Source organism: Scyliorhinus torazame, chromosome X, assembly GCF_047496885.1.
Source record: "Scyliorhinus torazame isolate Kashiwa2021f chromosome X, sScyTor2.1, whole genome shotgun sequence".
Classification (NCBI taxonomy): Eukaryota; Metazoa; Chordata; class Chondrichthyes; order Carcharhiniformes; family Scyliorhinidae; genus Scyliorhinus; species Scyliorhinus torazame.
The window spans coordinates 7328369-7349822 of record NC_092738.1 but is presented as its reverse complement, the minus strand read 5'-3'; the positions used below and the strand labels follow the sequence as shown (position 1 = coordinate 7349822).

General features: G+C 47.4%; 1 protein-coding gene across 2 annotated transcripts in view; it reads right to left on the bottom strand.

Moving 5' to 3' along the window:
• Window positions 1-1081: 1081 nt before the first annotated feature.
• Window positions 1082-21454, bottom strand: part of LOC140405440 (uncharacterized) — a 94293-nt gene continuing 73920 nt past the window's right edge. Inside the window, exons 1-4 of one of the 2 annotated variants that reach the window (XM_072493852.1) lie at window positions 17970-18221; window positions 14523-14624; window positions 5740-5892; window positions 1082-3202 (exon numbers count right to left, since the gene is read on the bottom strand). In XM_072493852.1, the coding sequence (XP_072349953.1) occupies window positions 2996-3202; window positions 5740-5892; window positions 14523-14624; window positions 17970-18122 (615 nt within the window). In that variant the 5' untranslated portion in view covers window positions 18123-18221 and the 3' untranslated portion in view covers window positions 1082-2995. Of the gene's footprint in view, window positions 3203-5739; window positions 5893-14522; window positions 14625-17969; window positions 18222-21454 lie in introns of those variants that run through there. The other variant, XR_011938610.1, reaches the window with a different exon arrangement.

Here is a 21454-nt window from a genome sequence, read left to right as displayed (position 1 = left end):
CCCCGGTGCTGTCTCCACTGGCCCCAGATCCTTAGCGTTGCGGCCACCACCGGGCTCGTGGTATACTTTGTCGGCGAGAGCGGCAGCGGTGCCGTCACCAATGCCCCCAGGCTCGTTCCTTTACAGGACGTCATCTCCATCCTCTTCCATGCCGCCCCCTCTCCCTCCATAACCCACTTGCGGGTCATCGCCACATTTGCTGCCCAGTAGTAGCTCCCCAGGTTTGGCAGCGCCAACCCTCCTCGGTCCCTACTGCGTTCCAGGAACCCTCTCCTTACTCTCGGGGTCTTATTCGCCCACACAAACCCCATAATACTCCTGCCTACTCTCTTAAAAAAGGCCTTAGTGATCACGATGGGAAGGCACTGAAACACAAACAGAAACCTCGGAAGGACCACCATTTTGACCGACTGCACGCTACCCGCCAGCGAGAGCGGTAACATGTCCTATTGTTTGAAATCCTCCTCCATTTGCTCCACCAACCTCGTCAGATTCAGTTATGTAGGGCCCCCCAACTCCTGGCTATCTGGATCCCCAGATACCGAAAGCTCCCCTCTGCCCTCCTCAGCGGTAGGTCCACATCCTCCTTCTTAATATCAACCTGTTCGAGTCTATGAAATATTGCTGTTATGTTGAATAAATATCTTTCCTATGAACTCTTCGGACTCCCATTTGCTGTTTACTTGACACATGTTACAATGTCATCACGCTCTTGTGTGATATTTCAGTCAGCAAGTTGGAAGTGTGCCTCCTGTTAATCAAGAAGCCAATTGACCAGGATTTTTCGTGGCCTGTCTGCTTTTACAGTTGGCGGGTGGGCCAATTGCCCGGTGGCTTCTACGTTTTAGCTATAACCTCGACCTAGGTTGGGATAAAATTAACAATTGTCTCTGGGGACTGAGGTCTGTATATGATTGCACTGCCTCGACGCTTGGGGCATAGTTTTTCTGCTTCTGGGGGTGTGAAGTGAATCTGTTAATGCAGTGTGCCATTCTACACTTTTTCTATCCAATTGAACCCAGTTTTAGGAACAGTTAGTATTGTAGGTGAAAATATTCACGAATAAACCTTTGAGTGAGTAAAGAAGCAATTTATTAATTTTCCGAGCTCTGGGAGAAAAGGCCTTTGACTCCCACGGTCTGTGAAGCGCCTTTTCTCGCCTGAGCTGAGGTCGCACTAGGTTTACAGAAGGAAAGCGGAATTAGTTTGCATTCGCATTTACATATACCCAATCAATTCTGTTCGCGTCACAATTCATAACATGCATCTTCAATGCCATACAGGTTATCTCCTATAGCCTCTAATTGGCAGTTTGCCTTACCCAATCAATTCATTGCATAGATAACGGTTGCATAAAGTCACGGGGTCAATAGTCCAGCCATGTTGAAACATGTCCTTTATCATTCCTTGCTAGTTCCTTAATTTGGGGCCCCTATGTCAGTTACAAATAGCTAAAAATACAAACATTGGGCAAAGGTTGCCAACGGCTCATTGTCTCTCCGGATGCATCTGGTTGTGGATCACCTGTTTTGCACAAAGCTTTACTACTTCAGCAGCAGACACTGATAATAACATAGGGTCAAGAACATTGATAGAGTCCATTTTATATCAGGCGGCATCCATTTTGTATCTTCTGTAGTCCGTTCGGAATTCTACCTCTTCAGTATTATGAGCCTTCCAATTCTTGATCAGATACTTGCCATGTAATGTGAGCTTTATTACAGTTTATTCATTACAAACTTGTCTTTTACAAACTTAATTTAAAGTAATTCTTACATGTTGAACAGTACAGTTATAGTCCTCAAGTATACCAGTAGAACATAAGCATGAGCAGGGTAAACGTTTGAAATAAATAGATATTAAATAGTATAAATGCTGATTGAATATTTTGTACCAAATAGTTATGTTAAATTGATCAATTTTGTTTGTTAAAGGGACTAAATGAAGAAATTAAAAAAGCACAGGCTATGAGAACAAAGCTTGGGGAAGTGTCACATTTCCAGAGGTCCAAGCAGAATTTCTTTCAAACGTACAAAAAAAATCTTTAGTCAATTACCATCCAACAAGCTAGTAAGTTAAGCCAAGGGTGGTGGTGGTAGGGGTCAGAAAACAGTGAGGAGAAAAATAATTTTCTGACAAGGTCATCACTCAGAACTTTGCAGAATAACAGTAGAAATATTGTTGATTTAGAAATAACTATTGTGATGGTCAGTGGTCTTGGTGTAATATCACTTTAAGAAAGGATGTTTCATTTTGTCCAGCCAGCGTTCAAACCAGGTTCAGAAAACAGCCTCACAAAAATATTAAGCTCTGGAATTGTGGGATGAAGTTAGATATGTTCCTGGATCTGGATTTCCTTCACATCACATACACTATCTCATTCTTGCTCGCTAAACTCCATATCCCACCCCATCCAAAAGACTAGTAAAGTGTCTCCCTATAAAAATACGATGCCTGGAATTACACATGCAGTTGATGTTTTCCCCCATTCACAGGATCTGAGTGTCAACATTCGTTCCCTATTTCTTCATTGCCTTGATAAGGTGGTTCTTGAATGAAAGAGTTTGCTGAACCACAGCAGCAGCTGGTGTGGACTGGAGTCCCATGTGAGCCAGAATATGTCCTTCTTGAAAGGACATTAATGAACCAGTTAGGTTTTTACATCAATCATTGTCTCTTACTGATTGCTTTTTATTTCCAGGTGTTTTGAAAGTTGAATTCTTAATCAGATTCTCATTCTCAAACTATCATGGTGAAAATGGTCTATTGGATTAGACAGTCCAATCATTTAACCATGACAATCTGTACTCACCTAAAAATTGATCTGCAGAGTTAAGTGATGTTTGGGAAATCCAGATGTGGCTGCCATTTTAAGACATTTTGTTCTGAAGTGAACCACATTGTCTTTTTTAATTGGTACCTCCAAAGGTAATTAGGTACAACAGTTTTCTGGACTGCACTTTGGCCTTTGCCCAGCAGCACCCTAAACTAAAGCTTAACAGTCCCGTGTGTTATGGTGCTTCGACGGGTTGCCTGAAGGATGTCCAAAGACACGGGCCACGAGAGATGAGAAGGATTGAAATCTTTCAAGAGTTCTAAACAATGTACAGTTCAGCTCCCAATCATTGATGTTGTGTGTCTCTATGGACCTGTTGCCTGTAGCCACGTTTGCGGTCCTGTCATCTGTGCTGCTGACTGAGCTCTAAAACATAAAATGTACTGAGCGTTGGCAAAACAGCAAAAGTTGTACATGTGATATCTTGCATAATTGGAATAATATCACACAGTAAATGTTATTAATGATTTATGGATAGTGGAGCAGGATTCGATGCACCTCTGGGCTCTGGGTTTAATTCCAGCCCAGATTGCAGGGATAAAGAATCCCCTCTCTGCCAGATTGAGGAGTTCTCTGGTTGGGCAGTGAATGGAGGTCACGGTATACAAAATATTTCAAAAGCATTGACATTAAAATGGTTTTTTTTCGCATTCAACGTCCTTCCTCTCTGGTTCACAGCAACGTATTTTAATAAGTATGGGGCACTTGATTATGGAGTATATGGAACAGAATTTATTTCTGTCAAGTTTGAATGAGAGGTTTAACTAGCCACAAGAATGTGGCTTTCAATTTCTGTACCTTTCAATCTCTCCAAAGATCTGTTGAAAATCAGGTTTCCTTACACCACATTTTGCCTACATTGAAGCAACATGTCAAGGTGAGGTACTTTTCTGGATTACATGACAAATCTATTCCCAAATCTTTTGAAAACAGCCTATTTTGGTTGTCGACTCCAAACTACTTCCCTTAAACAAACTTCCTGACTCAACTGTTCTTAATCTTTTTGAATGATGAATAGGCTTTATTAACCATTATCCTTCTATGCAATAGTTAATGGATCCTTCTACATACGTTTATTACATCAGCCAGTAACCTTTTTAAATATTCATGGCTGACTCCATTGCTGTCACTTAGGGCGCAATCTACTCGCCCGCGTCATGCCCGGCTTCCCAGCAGTCAGTACGCCTCACGAGATTTACCCAGATATCCTGAGGCATCGAGATCAGGATCCCACCCGTAATGGGCGAGACCAAGCCATGCTTGCTTAAGTCGGTTTTAAACTAACTTCAACGAGCTCACCCGGGAGGCCCTAGCCAGGCGGCGTTCAGTCCTGGTCCACACAAACGTGACCCAAGCGAAATGGCAGCCGGGGGTCTCCCGGGCCATCGGTGGTCAGGGACAGTGCAGGGTGGCCCCCTGCCTCCCCCGTGTAATGTTGGCACCTTGTCACTGGCACTGCTAAGGTGCCCGAGTGGCATTGCAAAGCCAGCAGGAGCGGTGCCAGGGTGGCACTGCCAAGGGTTAGGGCCTGAGGGGGGGGGGGGGGGGGGGGGGCCATGCCCATGAAAGGAGAAAGGAGAGTGGAGGGAGGTATGAAGGATGGGGGGGGGGGGGTGCAGGGCAGGTAAGTAGGGGCCTCTGGAAGGTTGAGGGGAATGAAGCGTGGGGTCGTGGAAGGTGGGAGATGCCTGAAAACGGGGTCTCTCAGGGACCCCTTAGTGGGTTGTCCTCACTGGGTGGGTTGGGGGGGGGGGGTAATGCCCATGTGTGTGGGGGTGACATTGCCCATGGCTGGGTGAAGCGCAAGCTCGCATTTTGAAAGGGTGCCCTGATTGCTGAGGTTCCGCCTGGCCAGCGCTTTCAGCTCCCCAATGATGAAAAGAATTCTGGCCCCGATCTACCGGCTGTCCAGGTCAGATGGAGATTCTGGTCCCACGCCAGCACGCGTGTTTCCTGATGACGTGGGGTGCGGTCACCAGGAAATCACGCTGACAAAGGCAGGGTCAGTAAATTCCTCTGCCGCCAAAAAACATGTGGCGGGTTGGCTGATAAATCCCACTCTCGAAATATGGGCTAAACTGGTGAGAAATTCCCCAGGGCCCAAAAAAGTGACTAAGTGTCGTTAGGTAGCGGTGGTGAACTCATCAGCAAAGCCAGCGGGAAACCCCCAGCAAAACCCGCCACAAATGACACTTGGAAACCTTTCCGCTGGATCGTGCCCTGATTTTCTTGCAAAAGCAATTTTCCGACAGAAGAATCAGCCACTAAAAGCAGAAGGTAATTCATGTTTTCTTCTCACAACATTTCAAAGTCATCTTGTTTATATTGGAAAGCCTTCAAAAACTAAAAAGGAGTTTGATTATTGATAATAACTTATTGTCACAAGTAGGCTTCAATGAAGTTACTGTGAAAAGCCCCTAGTCGCCACATTCTGGCACCTGTTCGGGGAGGCCGGTACGGGAATTGAACCCACGCTGCTGGCCTTGTTCTGCATCACAAGCCAGCTGTTTAGCCCACTGTGCTAGACCAGCCCCTAATATAACTCCCCAAAATGTCTAACCTCTAAATCCAAATGTCCAACAGTTCCCTCTCTTCAGCTAATGTTTGCCAACCCTTTGAAGCCTGCCATTATCACTTCCCTCCTAAAAACACACCCTGGATCCTCCAGCAACATTTCCTTTAATCTGTTGTTATTGTGAGCGGCAGGTTTATTTTTCCGTGCACAGTCCTGTTCGACTTTGTGTGGCTGAGCACATGTGAAATGTCACAGTGCAGGGCCTGTGCAGTACCTGCGAGGCTGCTGGGTGCTCATGCACCTGTGCAGTTTAGAAGGAACATTGCCTTCTAGCCTTGCAAACTATTGCTTCATCTCCAACCTCCTAATTTCTACAAATGAATATTACCTTGATTGACTTGAGGAGATCCAGGATGACTTTTGAAAGATTATGTGAAACTTTCCGAATGTCACTGTTGTGTTTTGATTCTTTCACATTTCCAAGTTGGCTGAACTGATTGTGGTAATATGAAAGACCTTCCTTAATCTTCTTAAGGCACGTCTAAAAGAGTCAAAGGGTAAAAAAAACTTCAAGTGAGACCACTGTTTGTGTTGCATACCTGTCTCCTTGATAATATACATTCCTAATCAAGTCCCAATGATCCACAGTCCATGGACCTTTCCATAACCGACATCCCTCTGATAGGTTGGCAGCATTGGGATGATGTGGAGGTTAGAACATAGAACATTACAGCGCAGTACAGGCCCTTCGGCCCTCGATGTTGCACCGACCTGTGAAACCACTCTAAAGCCCATCTACACTATTCCCTTATCGTCCATATGTCTATCCAATGACCATTTGAATGTCCTTAGTGTTGGCGAGTCCACTACTGTTGCAGGCAGGGCATTCCACGCCCTTACTACTCTCTGAGTAAAGAACCTACCTCTGACATCTGTCCTCTATCTATCGCCCCTCAATTTAAAGCTATGTCCCCTCGTGCTAGACATCACCATCCGAGGAAAAAGACTCTCACTGTCCACCCTATCCAATCCTCTGATCATCTTGTATGCCTCAATTAAGTCACCTCTTAACCTTCTTCTCTCTAAAGAAAACAGCCTCAAGTCCCTCAGCCTTTCCTCATAAGATCTTCCCTCCATACAGGAGGATTGGGATGATGTGGAGGTTGGCTGCATTGGGATGATGTGGAGGTTGGCTGCATTGGGATGATGTGGAGGTTGGCAGGATTGGGACGATGTGGAGGTTGGCAGGATTGGGATGATGTTGAGGTTGGCAGGATTGGGATGATGTTGAGGTTGGCAGGATTGGGATTGAGTGGAGGTTGGCAGCATTGGGATGATGTGGAGGTTGGCTGCATTGGGATGATGTGGACGTTGGCAGCATTGGTATGATGTGGAGGTTGGCAGGATTGGGATGATGTTGAGGTTGGCAGGATTGGGATTGAGTGGAGGTTGGCTGCATTGGGATGATGTGGAGGTTGGCTGCATTGGGATGATGTGGAGGTTGGCTGCATTGGGATGATGTGGAGGTTGGCAGCATTGGGATGATGTGGAGGTTGGCTGCATTGGGATGATGTGGAGGTTGGCAGCATTGGGATGATGTGGAGGTTGGCTGCATTGGGATGATGTGGAAGTTGGCTGCATTGGGATGATGTGGAGGTTGGCAGGATTGGGATGATGTGGAGGTTGGCAGCATTGGGATGATGTGGAGGTTGGCTGCATTGGGATGATGTGGAGGTTGGCAGCATTGGGATGATGTGGAGGTTGGCAGGATTGGGATGATGTGGAGGTTGGCAGCATTGGGATGAAGTGGAGGTTGGCTGCATTGGGATGATGTGGAGGTTGGCTGCATTGGGATGGTGTGGAGGTTGGCAGCATTGGGATGATGTGGAGGTTGGCAGCATTGGGATGAAGTGGAGGTTGGCTGCATTGGGATGACGTGGAGGTTGGCAGCATTGGGATGATGTGGAGGTTGGCAGGATTGGGATTATGTGGAGGTTGGCTGCATTGGGATGATGTGGAGGTTGGCAGCATTGGGATGATGTGGAGGTTGGCTGCATTGGGATGATGTGGAGGTTGGCTGCATTGGGATGATGTGGAGGTTGGCAGCATTGGGATGATGTGGAGGTTGGCAGCATTGGGATGATGTGGAGGTTGGCTGCATTGGGATGGTGTGGAGGTTGGCAGGATTGGGATGATGTGGAGTTTGGCAGCATTGGGATGGTGTGGAGGTTGGCAGCATTGGGATGATGTGGAGGTTGGCTGCATTGGGATGGTGTGGAGGTTGGCAGGATTGGGATGATGTGGAGGTTGGCAGCATTGGGATGATGTGGAGGTTGGCAGCATTGGGATGGTGTGGAGGTTGGCAGCATTGGGATGATGTGGAGGTTGGCTGCATTGGGATGATGTGGAGGTTGGCAGCATTGGGATGATGTGGAGGTTGGCAGCATTGGGATGATGTGGAGGTTGGCAGGATTGGGATGATGTGGAGGTTGGCAGGATTGGGATGATGTGGAGGTTGGCAGCATTGGGATGAAGTGGAGGTTGGCTGCATTGGGATGATGTGGAGGTTGGCAGCATTGGGATGATGTGGAGGTTGGCAGCATTGGGATGATGTGGAGGTTGGCAGGATTGGGATGATGTGGAGGTTGGCTGCATTGGGATGATGTGGAGGTTGGCTGCATTGGGATGATGTGGAGGTTGGCTGCATTGGGATGGTGTGGAGGTTGGCAGCATTGGGATGATGTGGAGGTTGGCTGCATTGGGATGATGTGGAGGTTGGCAGCATTGGGATGATGTGGAGGTTGGCAGCATTGGGATGATGTGGAGGTTGGCAGGATTGGGATGATGTGGAGGTTGGCAGCATTGGGATGATGTGGAGGTTGGCAGCATTGGGATGGTGTGGAGGTTGGCTGCATTGGGATGATGTGGAGGTTGGCTGCATTGGGATGATGTGGAGGTTGGCAGCATTGGGATGGTGTGGAGGTTGGCTGCATTGGGATGATGTGGAGGTTGGCTGCATTGGGATGATGTGGAGGTTGGCTGCATTGGATGATGTGGAGGTTGGCAGCATTGGGATGGTGTGGAGGTTGGCAGGATTGGGATGATGTGGAGGTTGGCTGCATTGGATGATGTGGAGGTTGGCAGCATTGGGATGGTGTGGAGGTTGGCAGGATTGGGATGATGTGGAGGTTGGCTGCATTGGGATGATGTGGAGGTTGGCAGCATTGGGATGATGTGGAGGTTGGCAGCATTGGGATGGTGTGGAGGTTGGCAGCATTGGGATGGTGTGGAGGTTGGCTGCATTGGGATGGTGTGGAGGTTGGCAGCATTGGGATGATGTGGAGGTTGGCTGCATTGGGATGGTGTGGAGGTTGGCAGCATTGGGATGATGTGGAGGTTGGCAGGTTTGGGATGATGTGGAGGTTGGCAGCATTGGGATGATGTGGAGGTTGGCAGGATTGGGATGATGTGGAGGTTGGCAGGATTGGGATGATGTGGAGGTTGGCTGCATTGGGATGATGTGGAGGTTGGCAGCATTGGGATGATGTGGAGGTTGGCTGCATTGGGATAATGTGGAGGTTGGCTGCATTGGGATGAAGTGGAGGTTGGCAGCATTGGGATGATGTGGAGGTTGGCTGCATTGGGATGATGTGGAGGTTGGCTGCATTGGGTGATGTGGAAGTTGGCTGCATTGGGATGATGTGGAGGTTGGCAGCATTGGGATGATGTGGAGGTTGGCAGGATCGGGATGATGTGGAGGTTGGCTGCATTGGGATGATGTGGAAGTTGGCTGCATTGGGTGATGTGGAAGTTGGCTGCATTGGGATGATGTGGAGGTTGGCAGCATTGGGATGATGTGGAGGTTGGCAGCATTGGGATGATGTGGAAGTTGGCTGCATTGGGATGATGTGGAGGTTGGCTGCATTGGGATGATGTGGAGGTTGGCAGCATTGGGATGATGTAGAGGTTGGCTGCATTGGGATGATGTGGAAGTTGGCTGCATTGGGTGATGTGGAAGTTGGCTGCATTGGGATGATGTGGAGGTTGGCAGCATTGGGATGATGTGGAGGTTGGCAGCATTGGGATGATGTGGAGGTTGGCTGCATTGGGATGATGTGGAGGTTGGCAGAATGAGGATGATGTGGAGGTTGGCAGGATTGGGATTGAGTGGAGGTTGGCTGCATTGGGATGATGTGGAGGTTGGCTGCATTGGGATGATGTGGAAGTTGGCAGCATTGGGATGATGTTGAGGTTGGCAGCATTAGAATGATGTGGAGGTTGGCAGCATTGGGATGATGTTGAGGTTGGCAGCATTAGAATGATGTGGAGGTTGGCAGCATTGGGATGGTGTGGAGGTTGGCTGCATTGGGATGATGTGGAGGTTGGCAGCATTGGGATGATGTGGAGGTTGGCTGCATTGGGATGATGTGGAGGTTGGCTGCATTGGGATGATGTTGAGGTTGGCTGCATTGGGATGATGTGGAGGTTGGCTGCATTGGGATGGTGTGGAGGTTGGCAGCATTGGGATGATGTGGAGGTTGGCTGCATTGGGATGAAGTGGAGGTTGGCAGGATTGGGATTGAGTGGAGGTTGGCAGCATTGGGATGATGTGGAGGTTGGCAGCATTCGGATGATGTGGAGGTTGGCTGCATTGGGATGATGTGGAGGTTGGCAGCATTGGGATGATGTGGAGGTTGGCAGCATTGGGATGATGTGGAGGTTGGCTGCATTGGGATGATGTGGAGGTTGGCTGCATTGGGATGATGTTGAGGTTGGCAGCATTAGGATGATGTGGAGGTTGGCTGCATTGGGATGGTGTGGAGGTTGGCTGCATTGGGATGATGTGGAGGTTGGCAGCATTGGGATGATGTGGAGGTTGGCAGCATTGGGATGATGTGGAGGTTGGCTGCATTGGGATGATGTGGAGGTTGGCTGCATTGGGATGATGTGGAGGTTGGCTGCATTGGGATGATGTGGAGGTTGGCAGCATTGGGATGATGTGGAGGTTGGCTGCATTGGGATGATGTGGAGGTTGGCAGCATTGGGATGATGTGGAGGTTGGCTGCATTAGGATGATGTGGAGGTTGGCAGCATTGGGATGATGTGGAGGTTGGCTGCATTGGGATGATGTGGAGGTTGGCTGCATTAGGATGATGTGGAGGTTGGCTGCATTGGGATGATGTGGAGGTTGGCTGCATTAGGATGATGTGGAGGTTGGCAGCATTGGGATGATGTGGAGGTTGGCAGCATTGGGATGATATGGAGGTTGGCAGCATTGGGATGATGTGGAGGTTGGCAGCATTGGGATGATGTGGAGGTTGGCTGCATTAGGTTGATGTGGAGGTTGGCTGCATTGGGATGATGTGGAGGTTGGCTGCATTAGGATGATGTGGAGGTTGGCTGCATTGGGATGATGTGGAGGTTGGCTGCATTGGGATGATGTGGAGGTTGGCTGCATTAGGATGATGTGGAGGTTGGCAGCATTGGGATGATGTGGAGGTTGGCAGCATTGGGATGATGTGGAGGTTGGCTGCATTGGGATGATGTGGAGGTTGGCAGCATTGGGATGATGTGGAGGTTGGCAGCATTGGGATGATGTGGAGGTTGGCTGCATTGGGATGATGTGGAGGTTGGCAGCATTGGGATGATGTGGAGGTTGGCTGCATTGGGATGATGTGGAGGTTGGCAGCATTGGGATGATGTGGAGGTTGGCAGCATTGGGATGATGTGGAGGTTGGCAGCATTGGGATGATGTGGAGGTTGGCAGGATTGGGATGGTGTGGAGGTTGGCAGCATTGGGATGATGTGGAGGTTGGCTGCATTGGGATGATGTGCAGGTTGGCAGCATTGGGATGATGTGGAGGTTGGCAGGATTGGGATGATGTGGAGGTTGGCAGCATTGGGATGATGTGGAGGCTGGCAGCATTGGGATGATGTGGAGGTTGGCAGCATTGGGATGATGTGGAGGCTGGCAGCATTGGGATGATGTGGAGGTTGGCAGCATTGGGATGATGTGGAGGTTGGCAGCATTGGGATGATGTGGAGGTTGGCAGCATTGGGATGATGTGGAGGTTGGCAGCATTGGGATGATGTGGAGGTTGGCAGCATTGGGATGATGTGGAGGTTGGCTGCATTGGGATGATGTGGAGGTTGGCAGCATTGGGATGGTGTGGAGCTTGGCAGCATTGGGATGATGTGGAGGTTGGCTGCATTGGGATGATGTGGAGGTTGGCAGCATTGGGATGATGTGGAGGTTGGCAGCATTGGGATGATGTGGAGGTTGGCAGGATTAGGATGATGTGGAGGTTGGCTGCATTGGGATGATGTGGAGGTTGGCAGCATTGGGATGATGTGGGTGACTGGAAAGGGCCCTGGGCCAGACCACCACAAAGTTGTAAGGATCTAAATCATATTTGGGTTCAAATTTCACAGGCATCACAACCCCCCTGCCAGCTTACCCAAGTTGGTGACATTGTGTGTGAGGTGAGGCAGTGAACATTGGGAAACTATCCCTGAAAGTTGCCACCCAGGTTGAGAGGGTTGCTTCAGAAGGCGTACGGTGTGTTAGCTTTTATTGGTAGAGGGATTGAGTTTAGGAGCCATGAGGTCATGTTGCAGCTGTACAGAACTCTGGTGCGGCCGCATTTGGAGTATTGCGTGCAATTCTGGTCACCGCATTATAGGAAGGACGTGGAGGCTTTGGAAAGGGTGCAGAGGAGATTTACCAGAATGTTGCCTGGTATGGAGGGAAGATCTTATGAGGAAAGGCTGAGGGACTTGAGGCTGTTTTCGTTAGAGTGAAGAAGGTTAAGAGGTGACTTAATTGAGGCATACAAGATGATCAGAGGATTGGATAGGGTGGACAGTGAGAGCCTTTTTCCTCGGATGGTGATGTCTAGCACGAGGGGACATACCTTTAAATTGAGGGGCGATAGATATAAGACAGATGTCAGAGGTAGGTTCTTTACTCAGAGAGTAGTAAGGGCGTGGAATGCCCTGCCTGCAACAGTAGTGGACTCGCCAACACTAAGGACATTCAAATGGTCATTGGATAGACATATGGACGGTAAGGGAATAGTGTAGATGGGCTTTAGAGTGGTTTCACAGGTCGGCGCAACATTGAGGGCCGAAGGGCCTGTACTGCGCTGTAATGTTCTATGTTCTATCTCACTGTGTGTAGCGGCATAGCCATGCGCAACCTTATCTTATTTTTAAAATGTAATTATTTTTTTCCAATTGAGGAGCAATTTTAGCGTGGCCAATCCACCTAACCTGCACATCTTTGGGTTGTGGGGGTGGGACCCACGCAGACACGGGGAGAATGTGCGAACTCCACACGGACAGTGACCCGGGGCTAGGATCCAACCCAGGTCCTCAGCACCGTGAGGCAGCAGTGCTAACCACCCTGCCACCGTGCTGCCCCGTAATCTTATATTCATTCGATATTCATCTCAGTACTTTCCAGTCGAGTCGCAGGATAAGCAATGAGGATTGGGAAGCTAAGTTGAGTTTTTTTTCTCTCTCGTTTTTACGCTTTGCTTTCAGACAGCACTGACCTCGTTCTGATCAAACACATTCTGCCATCTGACCTTTAACCCACTATTCACACCTTATGTCGTCTTTAACTATCATTTACACTCCCTTTGACTTGTGTTTGCTAAATCTCTCCTGTGCTCCTTCTATTTTGACCTTCTATTTTGCGCCGCACCTTTTCCACAGTATAAAATCCATCACACTTCTTGCCTCTCCATCTCTGAGGAAGGGTCATACAGACTCGAAACATTAACTCTGTTTTCTTTCTCCACAGATGCTGCCAGACTTGCTGAGCTTTTCCAGCATTCTCTGTTCTTATTTCTGATTTCTCTTGGCAGCCCAAATGCACTGAGGCAAATTGTAGCATCGCTGCCGCTATCCTAGCTCATCCCTAGTCATACTGAGACGGTGTTTGTGGACCTTCTCCTTGAACTGATGATAGCAGTTTGATACAACCCCAAACCATTTGAGAGGGAAGTTAGACCGTGGATAGCAGCTGGGAGTTTTAGTCTGTATGGTTCAGTACCATGGGATTACATGCAGAGAAGCAGTAGACCTTTCTGCTGGGGCAGGGCTGGCATTGTCAATTTTTCTCCCTTGCATTAGATCAAGAGATAGCGATGGTCAGCATAATCTAGGAATATCGCTCGAAGGCTGAGAGTTCAGTGAAATTTATACAACAAAGGAAGAAGGTTTTGGAGCACTAGGGGAGGGGACGGTTATGATATCTTGACGGGGCTGAAGTAGAATCCTTTCCTTCTGTTGTGTCAACTAAGGAACAGCACTAAAGATAAAAGCAAATTCCTGCGGATGCTGGAATCTGAAACAAAGAAAAGAAAATGCTGGAAAGTCTTAGCAAATCTGACAGCACCTGTGGAGAGAGAAGGGAGCGATCCTTTTGAGTCTGTCAAAAAAGACAGCATTAACTGTCTGCATCAGCTCTGTGGGCTTCGCCATACTCAGGGGGAGTGCCAACAGTTGTGAATATTCATTTGGGGGATAGAAATTAAGTACTTACAGAAAGTAAAACTTTTGTTTTTTAAATCATGGGACAAAGTGCAGTGAAACAATGGGATTAGCCATCAAACAAGTAGGAATGTATATCTCATCATCACCGAGTACACAGTGATTTTTAAATAAATTATTCTCTGGATTAGCCCACCCCTCGTTGTCCTCGTAAGAGCATCCTCAGCCACTTTAGAGAGCAGTTACAAGTCAACCACATTAGTCGGGGACTGGTAAGGATCGCAGCTATCCTTCCTGAAAGCAGATTATGAAATGAAAATCGCTTATTGTCACAAGCCGGCTTCGAATGAAGTTACTGTGAAAAGCCCCCAGTCGCCACATTCCGGCGCCTGGTCGGGGAGGCCGGTACGGGAATTGAACCGTGCGGCTGGCCTTGTTCTGCATTACAAGCCAGCTGTTTAGCCCACTGTGCTAAACCAGCCCCTGCTATTGGTGAACTAGCTGGGTTTTAATGACAATCCAACAGCTTTTCATATCACTTTTACTGGGACCAACTTTTTAAGAAAAATCTGATTCTCAAACTGCAACAGTGGGATTTTATGGCCCATTCTGCTGGATTATTGGTCCAACAGAATAACCACTACACGGTCCTACATTGTCAGCCAATCTTACCTCTGGCACGGCCTTGAGTGCTTTGGGATTACAGTTGTCATTGATTTCTATGCGTGGGATGTCCTCACTACCATTCAGTTTAAGATTTCTCGAGCAATGCTCCTGTTGAGAAGATAATGGTCTGATCATCATATTAATAGCTTTAACCATCATATTAATAGCTTTATCGTCATATTAATAGCGTTATCAACATATTAATAGCTTTATCATCATATTAATAGCTTTATCATCCATCATATTAATAGCTTTATCATCATATTAATAGATTTAATATATATTTAATTGGAGATTCTCATATTATTTCAACTTCACTGGTTGCCATTAATAGACATTTTGTGCAATGCTTCACCGTCCTGATGTCCTCATTACTCATTGTCATTCACACTTTCCAAAGCTGGTCCTCTTCAATAATAAGCTCTGCACACAGGCGCCACTATTTGTTCCTGAGCCCAATTGTATCATCCACCTAATACCATCCCAGCAGAACTCAGTTTGGCAGGGATTGAACCTGGAACTTTGCTGTGACTGCCACTTCCATCCTCCAACCGATTGAGGGAAATCGGACGATGGGCCTGGAAATCGAGGGACGGGTCCCACATGATCAATCATGGCACACCAAGAGTTTGAATGCTATGCCATCTGCAACCGTGTCATAATTTAGCTCTTGCCAGAGGCCAAAAGAATACGAGATGAAATTTAAAAGCCATATTTACGCCCGTATATAATTGCAATTATTGACGCGTTTAATTTGCTGTTGTGTAAATGTTTTGATGCAACAGATTCTACCCGAACAATTGACCTGCACCTTCTGTACAAACTCTGTGTTTTATTTTATTTCCACATTCTCCTGGATGATAACAGGTTCAGCAGTTTACTTTTGAGGAAACGAAGCCTTTCACAATTGAATTGTGAAATTGAAAAGTTAAGCAAAAATTTACATCTCTGGGAATTTCTGACCCCTGTGTTTACGGCTGAGATTTCTGTGTCAGGTTCATTCCCTGGCATAACCATGGACTTGAACAGCTCACGCTGCACGAAGAGCATATCGCCTGTTAGCGGTCAGCCACCTTGAGCCACGATTTATTCTTGCATCGGTTGGAGAGTTTGTGGACAGCTTTGAACAGCTTTTTGGAAGATCACAGAGCTCAGGGGGCAGAATGGAACTGGACCTTAAACAACTAAACTGTGCTTCCACAGTTCCGGTATAAATTGACGACCACAGCCATCCATACCTGGGAGGTGCGTAGGGGAGGCTGTGTCGAATGTATCTTTCCAACTAAAATCCTTAACGAGAACTGGTGACAATACAAGCGCAAAGGTGCCTTTTTACCAGCAGATAGATAAATATTCACCAAAATGGCCATAAATGGAATAAAAGGGACAGTGGCAACATGGATACAAAATTAGATCAGTGGCAGAAAAGAGAATTGTGATGAACAAGCAGGCAGCTCACCACCGCCTCCTCCAGGGCAATGAGGGAAGGGTAACAAATGCTGACCGAGACAGGGGCACCTGCATCCCAGGAAAGAATAAAACAAGTTCAGCAATGAGACGACTTTCAAACCTGCGGGCATCTATTAATAATAATCATTGTTATTGTCACAAGTAGGCTTACATTAACACTGCAATTAACTTACTGGGAAATGGAATTCCATTTCTCATTCATCGTAGCGTGAGTCAAGACCACGTGAAAGGAAATAAGAGAACAGAAAAGGCTGGAAATAAGTTACAGGTCAGAACTGAAATATATTTAGTTTCCCCTCCCCACACCGAAGGTTTTAGGGCAGCATGGTAGCACTGTGGCTTCACAGCGCCAGGGTCCCAGGTTCGATTCCCCGCTGGGTCACTGTCTGTGCGGAGTCTGCACGTTCTCCCCGTGTCTGTGTGGGTTTCCTCCGGGTGCTCCGGTTTCCTCCCACAGTCCAAAGACGTGCAAGTTAGGTGAATTGGCCACGATAAATTGCCCTTAGTGTCCAAAAAGGGCTTATTGGGTTACGGGGATAGGGTGGGAGTGAGGGCTTAAGTGGGTCGTGCAGACTCGATGGGCCGAATGGCCTCCTTCTGCATTGTAAATTCTGTGTTCTATGTTTCCATATATTGGGAATTTATTCATCTATTGTTAACAGTATGATGGTACACGGGGATACATGAATTCTAAGTCATATTTGTAAAAGGGACTAATGTCTGTTAATTTAAAATGTTTGGCTGAGCTCTGCTGATATGAAATGAAAATCGCTTATTGTCACAAGTAGAGACGGTATAGAGGGATTGGTGGGAAGATACTGGACAAGAGGAGTTAGTAATGAGTCAAGATAGGATGGGGGGGGGGGGCTTCCTCCCAAAGAAGTGAGCGGAGATGAAGGCGGCGGAAGAAAAGTTCAGCATCGTGTGAACCCAAAATCCGTTGAGGTGGGAGTGTAATGGTATGAAGCTGAGCCCTTTGCACGTTCATCCTCAGAGGGGAAGGCCAGATGGTATGGGAAATACACGGCAAAGGCTGGCATTCGAAGAGATGGTGTCCGAGAGATGGAAAGGGGCAGAGGGTCCTGGATACTTTAGTAACGATGGAGCTTGCCTTCATTAGCCTCCCCCCCCCCCCCCAATCCTACCATTAATAATAGTTTATTGGATATTTCTAATAAGAATATTGCTGAAATGAGAGACATGATGCAGAAGCTGTTTGCCTTCCATTCACAAGGAAAAGAATGTTACATTTTAAACCATTTTAATGTTACATTTTAAACCATCCCGACAATTCATATTACAGGAGAAAAAGGTGCTGATTGGGGTGGTTGAAATTTGTCACTCTTGGCTTGTTCTGGTGAGTCCAAAAGGAACAACTTCGGCATCATGTCTCTCCTTTCAGCAATATTCAAGTTGGAATTTCCATCCCTTCGTCCTCCTAGATAAAGGTGTATTGGACCACAGTGAATCTAGCCTCAGAAGTTTAAAAATGAAAAGCATCAGGGGCATACTCTCGCTTAGTGAGCGTCTCTCATTAACGACTCTCTCACACCTACCACTTTTTTTGAAATGAGAGTATGCCCCTGATGTTTGTCATTTTTAAACTTCTCTGATAACTCCGATCTGCTTTTATTGTGATGTTCGATCTATTTTCCAAACACTTCAACCGGGAATCTCATGTGCGTCCAATTCGCTCGAAAACTAAAATACTGCACACAAAACAAAAACAGAAATTGCACTGAATCAATTACTCCGAGAATCTTTTTAGAAATGTATCCTGCCCCAAACAATTGGACGATTTAAAATGCAGTGCAGATGCTTTATAACAATATTTAATTATTATAATGTAAATATTTTTCTTGGAGCAACCGAATGTGAAAAAGGCTGGTTTAAAAATGAGTTTATTGTTTGAATTACTTGTTGCTAAAACTTCAAATAAATTGAAGGAGAGCTTCTGAAACAATAAACTTTGCAGGAACTCACCGGTCTGTGCGTGTAGTTAAAAGTCTTGGTGGTGAGATTCCTGGAAAGTATTCGGCAGGCTGCCCAGCTGGACGGGTGATCCGGGACTGTGCCCGCTATGCTGCCCACCTTCAGCAGCAGCATGAGCGCCAGCAATTCGCCGCATTTCTTCATCGTTCACTGAGAATGTCAGACAGTTCAGCACTGAGAGCCACTGCTTGTCAAACACAATCCGGTACAAGGCACCACATGCCATGCCTTTATATGGGACTCGGTGTTCCAGCGGGGTTTCCCACCCCCAAAGGGGAAGAGCGTGATTCTATGTAAAAATACCTCGACCCAATTACCTTTCCAATGTCCACCACCCACCTGAATACTCCACACGGGCGGGGGGGGGGGGGGGGGTCCCGCTTTTCAAACAGCAAATCACAATTCCCACCCGGGAATCCTCGGGTCCAAATGGACCAATCAGTTTAACCCCGGTGGTGGGAAAGATTTAAAAAAAAACATAATCCAGGACAAAAAATTGATTAGTTAAAAACATCCAGCACTGATAATTTGATAGATTACCCCTCTCTCTGGATCTGTAAAGACGTAATGACCTGCAAATGCTCGCATTCAAAGCATTAATAATTGCTTTGACAAAGAGTCATCGGACTCGAAACATTAGCTCTTTTCTCGCCCTACAGATGCTGCCAGACTTGCTGAGATTTTCCAGCATTTTCTCTTTCGTTTCAGATTCCAGCATCCGCTGCAATTTGCTTTTATATTAATAATCGCTTATTGTCACAAGTAGGCTTCAATGAAGTTACTGTGAAAAGCCCCTAGTCGCCACATCCCGGCGCCTGTTCGGGGAGGCCGGTACGGGAATTGAACCCACGCTGCTGGCATTGTTCCGCATTGCAAGCCAGCTGTTTAGCCCACTGTGCTAAACCAGCCCCTTGTCTTGCATTTTTGAATCTGTCTATATATATGTTTCTGGAACAGACCTCTTCATTCACCTGAGGAAGGAGCAGCGCTCCGAAAGCTAGTGACATCAAAACAAACCTGTTGGACTTTAACCTGGTGTTGTAAACTTCTTACTGTGCTCACCCCAGTCCAACGCCGGCATCTCCACATCATAATTTGATAGAGCTTTTGGGTGAAGTGACAGGGAGCTGCTGGGGTACATGGATTTCCAAAAGGTGTTTGATAATGTGATTCATAATACACTTGTCAGTAAATTGAATCCCATCGAATAAAAGGAACGGTGGCAGCAGGATACAAATGTTAGCGGAGTGACAGAAAGTAGAATAGCGAGGAAGGATTAATTTTTGGACTGGAGGATGGACGACAGAGGTCGAGATTAGGACCACTGCTTTTCTTTACGTGTATTCATTGGGTATGCGGGGATCAATTTCAAAATCTGCAGCTGGCACAAAACTTGGCAATATTGGGAACTATGAGGAGGATAGTGATCGACTTCAAGAGGATACAGGTTGGTGGAACGGGCAGATCTGAAGCCCAGGAAATGTAATGCCAAGAAGTGTGAAGTGATATGTTTTGATAGGAAGAACAAGGAGAGGCAATTTACAATAAAGGGTGTAATTCTAATCTAAAGGGGTGCAGGAACAGAGAGTGCAGAAGAAGGCCATTCGGCCCATCGAGTCTGCACCGACCCACTTAAGCCCTCACTTCCACCCTATTCTCGTAACTCAATAACCTCTCCTACCCTTTTGGTGACTAAAGGCAATTTATCTTGAGAAAAGGTGGGGGATGTTTGTGACCGTGTTTGAGGAGCTGTTCTTCGCGGGGGGGCGGGGGGGGGGGGGGGGGGGTGTTGGGGAGGGGGCTAAAAAAGGAGGAAAATCTGTACAAACGGTATAGTTGATTGTTGGGAAGAATGTTTCCCGGGGTGTTTATTTGCTGTAACCTACTTTGATACAAGTTTGAATAAAATGCGTTTTAAAAAAAAACTAAGGGCAATTCATCATGGCCAATCCAATGCACGTCTTTGGACTGTGGGAGGAAACCAGAGCACCCGGAGGAAACCCACGCAACACAGGGAGGACATGCAGACTCCGCACAGACAGTGACCCAGCAGGGAATCGAACCTGGGATCCTGGCGCTGTGAAGCAACAGTGCGATCCACTTGTGCTACCGTGCTGCTGAGCAGAGGGACCTGGATGTATATGTGCACAAATCACTGAAGGTGGCAGGACAGGTTGCAAAAATGGTTTAAAAGGCATAAAAGATCCCGGGTTAATAAATGCAGCTGTAGGGACCAATTTTATGGGGGTGTTGGTGGATCTTGGCTACCATCTGGAGAGCTAGCAAGAGAACGACTTTGCGTTCTTTAGGAAAGGCCTGCTGAATTATGGGCCATTCCTGCTGAACTGTGGATCAATCTGGCAAATAAACAGGTCAATGACAGGCCTTCCATGGGAACAAGAGGGAGAGTCTCACCCACCAAGAGCTGTTGGCCAAACAGAGGCTGGCAGATCTTTTGCACAGCAGCACCTCTGGGCGGAGGTGGCTGCTACCGGAGCAACACCCCCAGATGGCCGAGGATCGCGGAGTGACCCAGGGCAGAGGTAAGTGAAGACTGGAAGGATTTTGTGGGCTAGGGTCGCAGAGAAGGGAGTCAGCAGAAGAGGTGGAGGAGTGACTCTCAGAAGCTCTCTCTCCCCCACCCCCTCCCAATGCCAAGTCCCTCAATCAGGCACGGAGTGACTTTGAATGAGAGACCCCCTCCCCACTGAAAGATCACAAGCAACCCACTTGTGACCTAGGCGGTCTTCGGCCTGCCCACCGCTGGGTTAATACCAGCAGCAGTGAGAAGAACATAGAACATACAGTGCAGGAGGCCATTCGGCCCATCGAGTCTGCACCGACCCACTTAAGCCCTCACTTCAACCCTATCCCCGTAACCCTATAACCCCTCCTAACCTTTTTGGTCACTAAGGGCAATTTATCACGGCACACTGAGATGTGCTGTCCACCATCCTCAATTAGGCATTAATTGCCTCACCTGACACCATCCCACCCAATTAAATGCTCTCCCCACCTCCAAACTCAAGACAGGGGAGAGCATAGAACACTGAACTTTGACTATAAAAGCAAGATAGTTATGATAGCCTTTAGGCTGTAAGAATACTGCAGTTGGCAAGCTGATAAATATGTGTCAAGGAACCACCTTAATTTACTTTAATGTCTCACTAAGGAACTGTGTCGGTTTACTGGCCACTCCTTGCCTCAGAAGGAATGATGCCGAGCTTTGGCTCACTTAACCAGTGAATGGTAGAACCCTCAAGAGTATTGACAGTCAGAGAGATCTAGGTGTACAGGTCCACAGGTCACTGAAAGGGGCAACACAGGTGGAGAAGGTAGTCAAGAAGGCATACGGCATGCTTGCCTTCATTGGCCTGGGCATTGAGTATAAGAATTGGCAAGTCATGTTGCAGCTGTATAGAACCTTAGTTAGGCCACACTTGGAGTATAGTGTTCAATTCTGGTCGCCACACTAC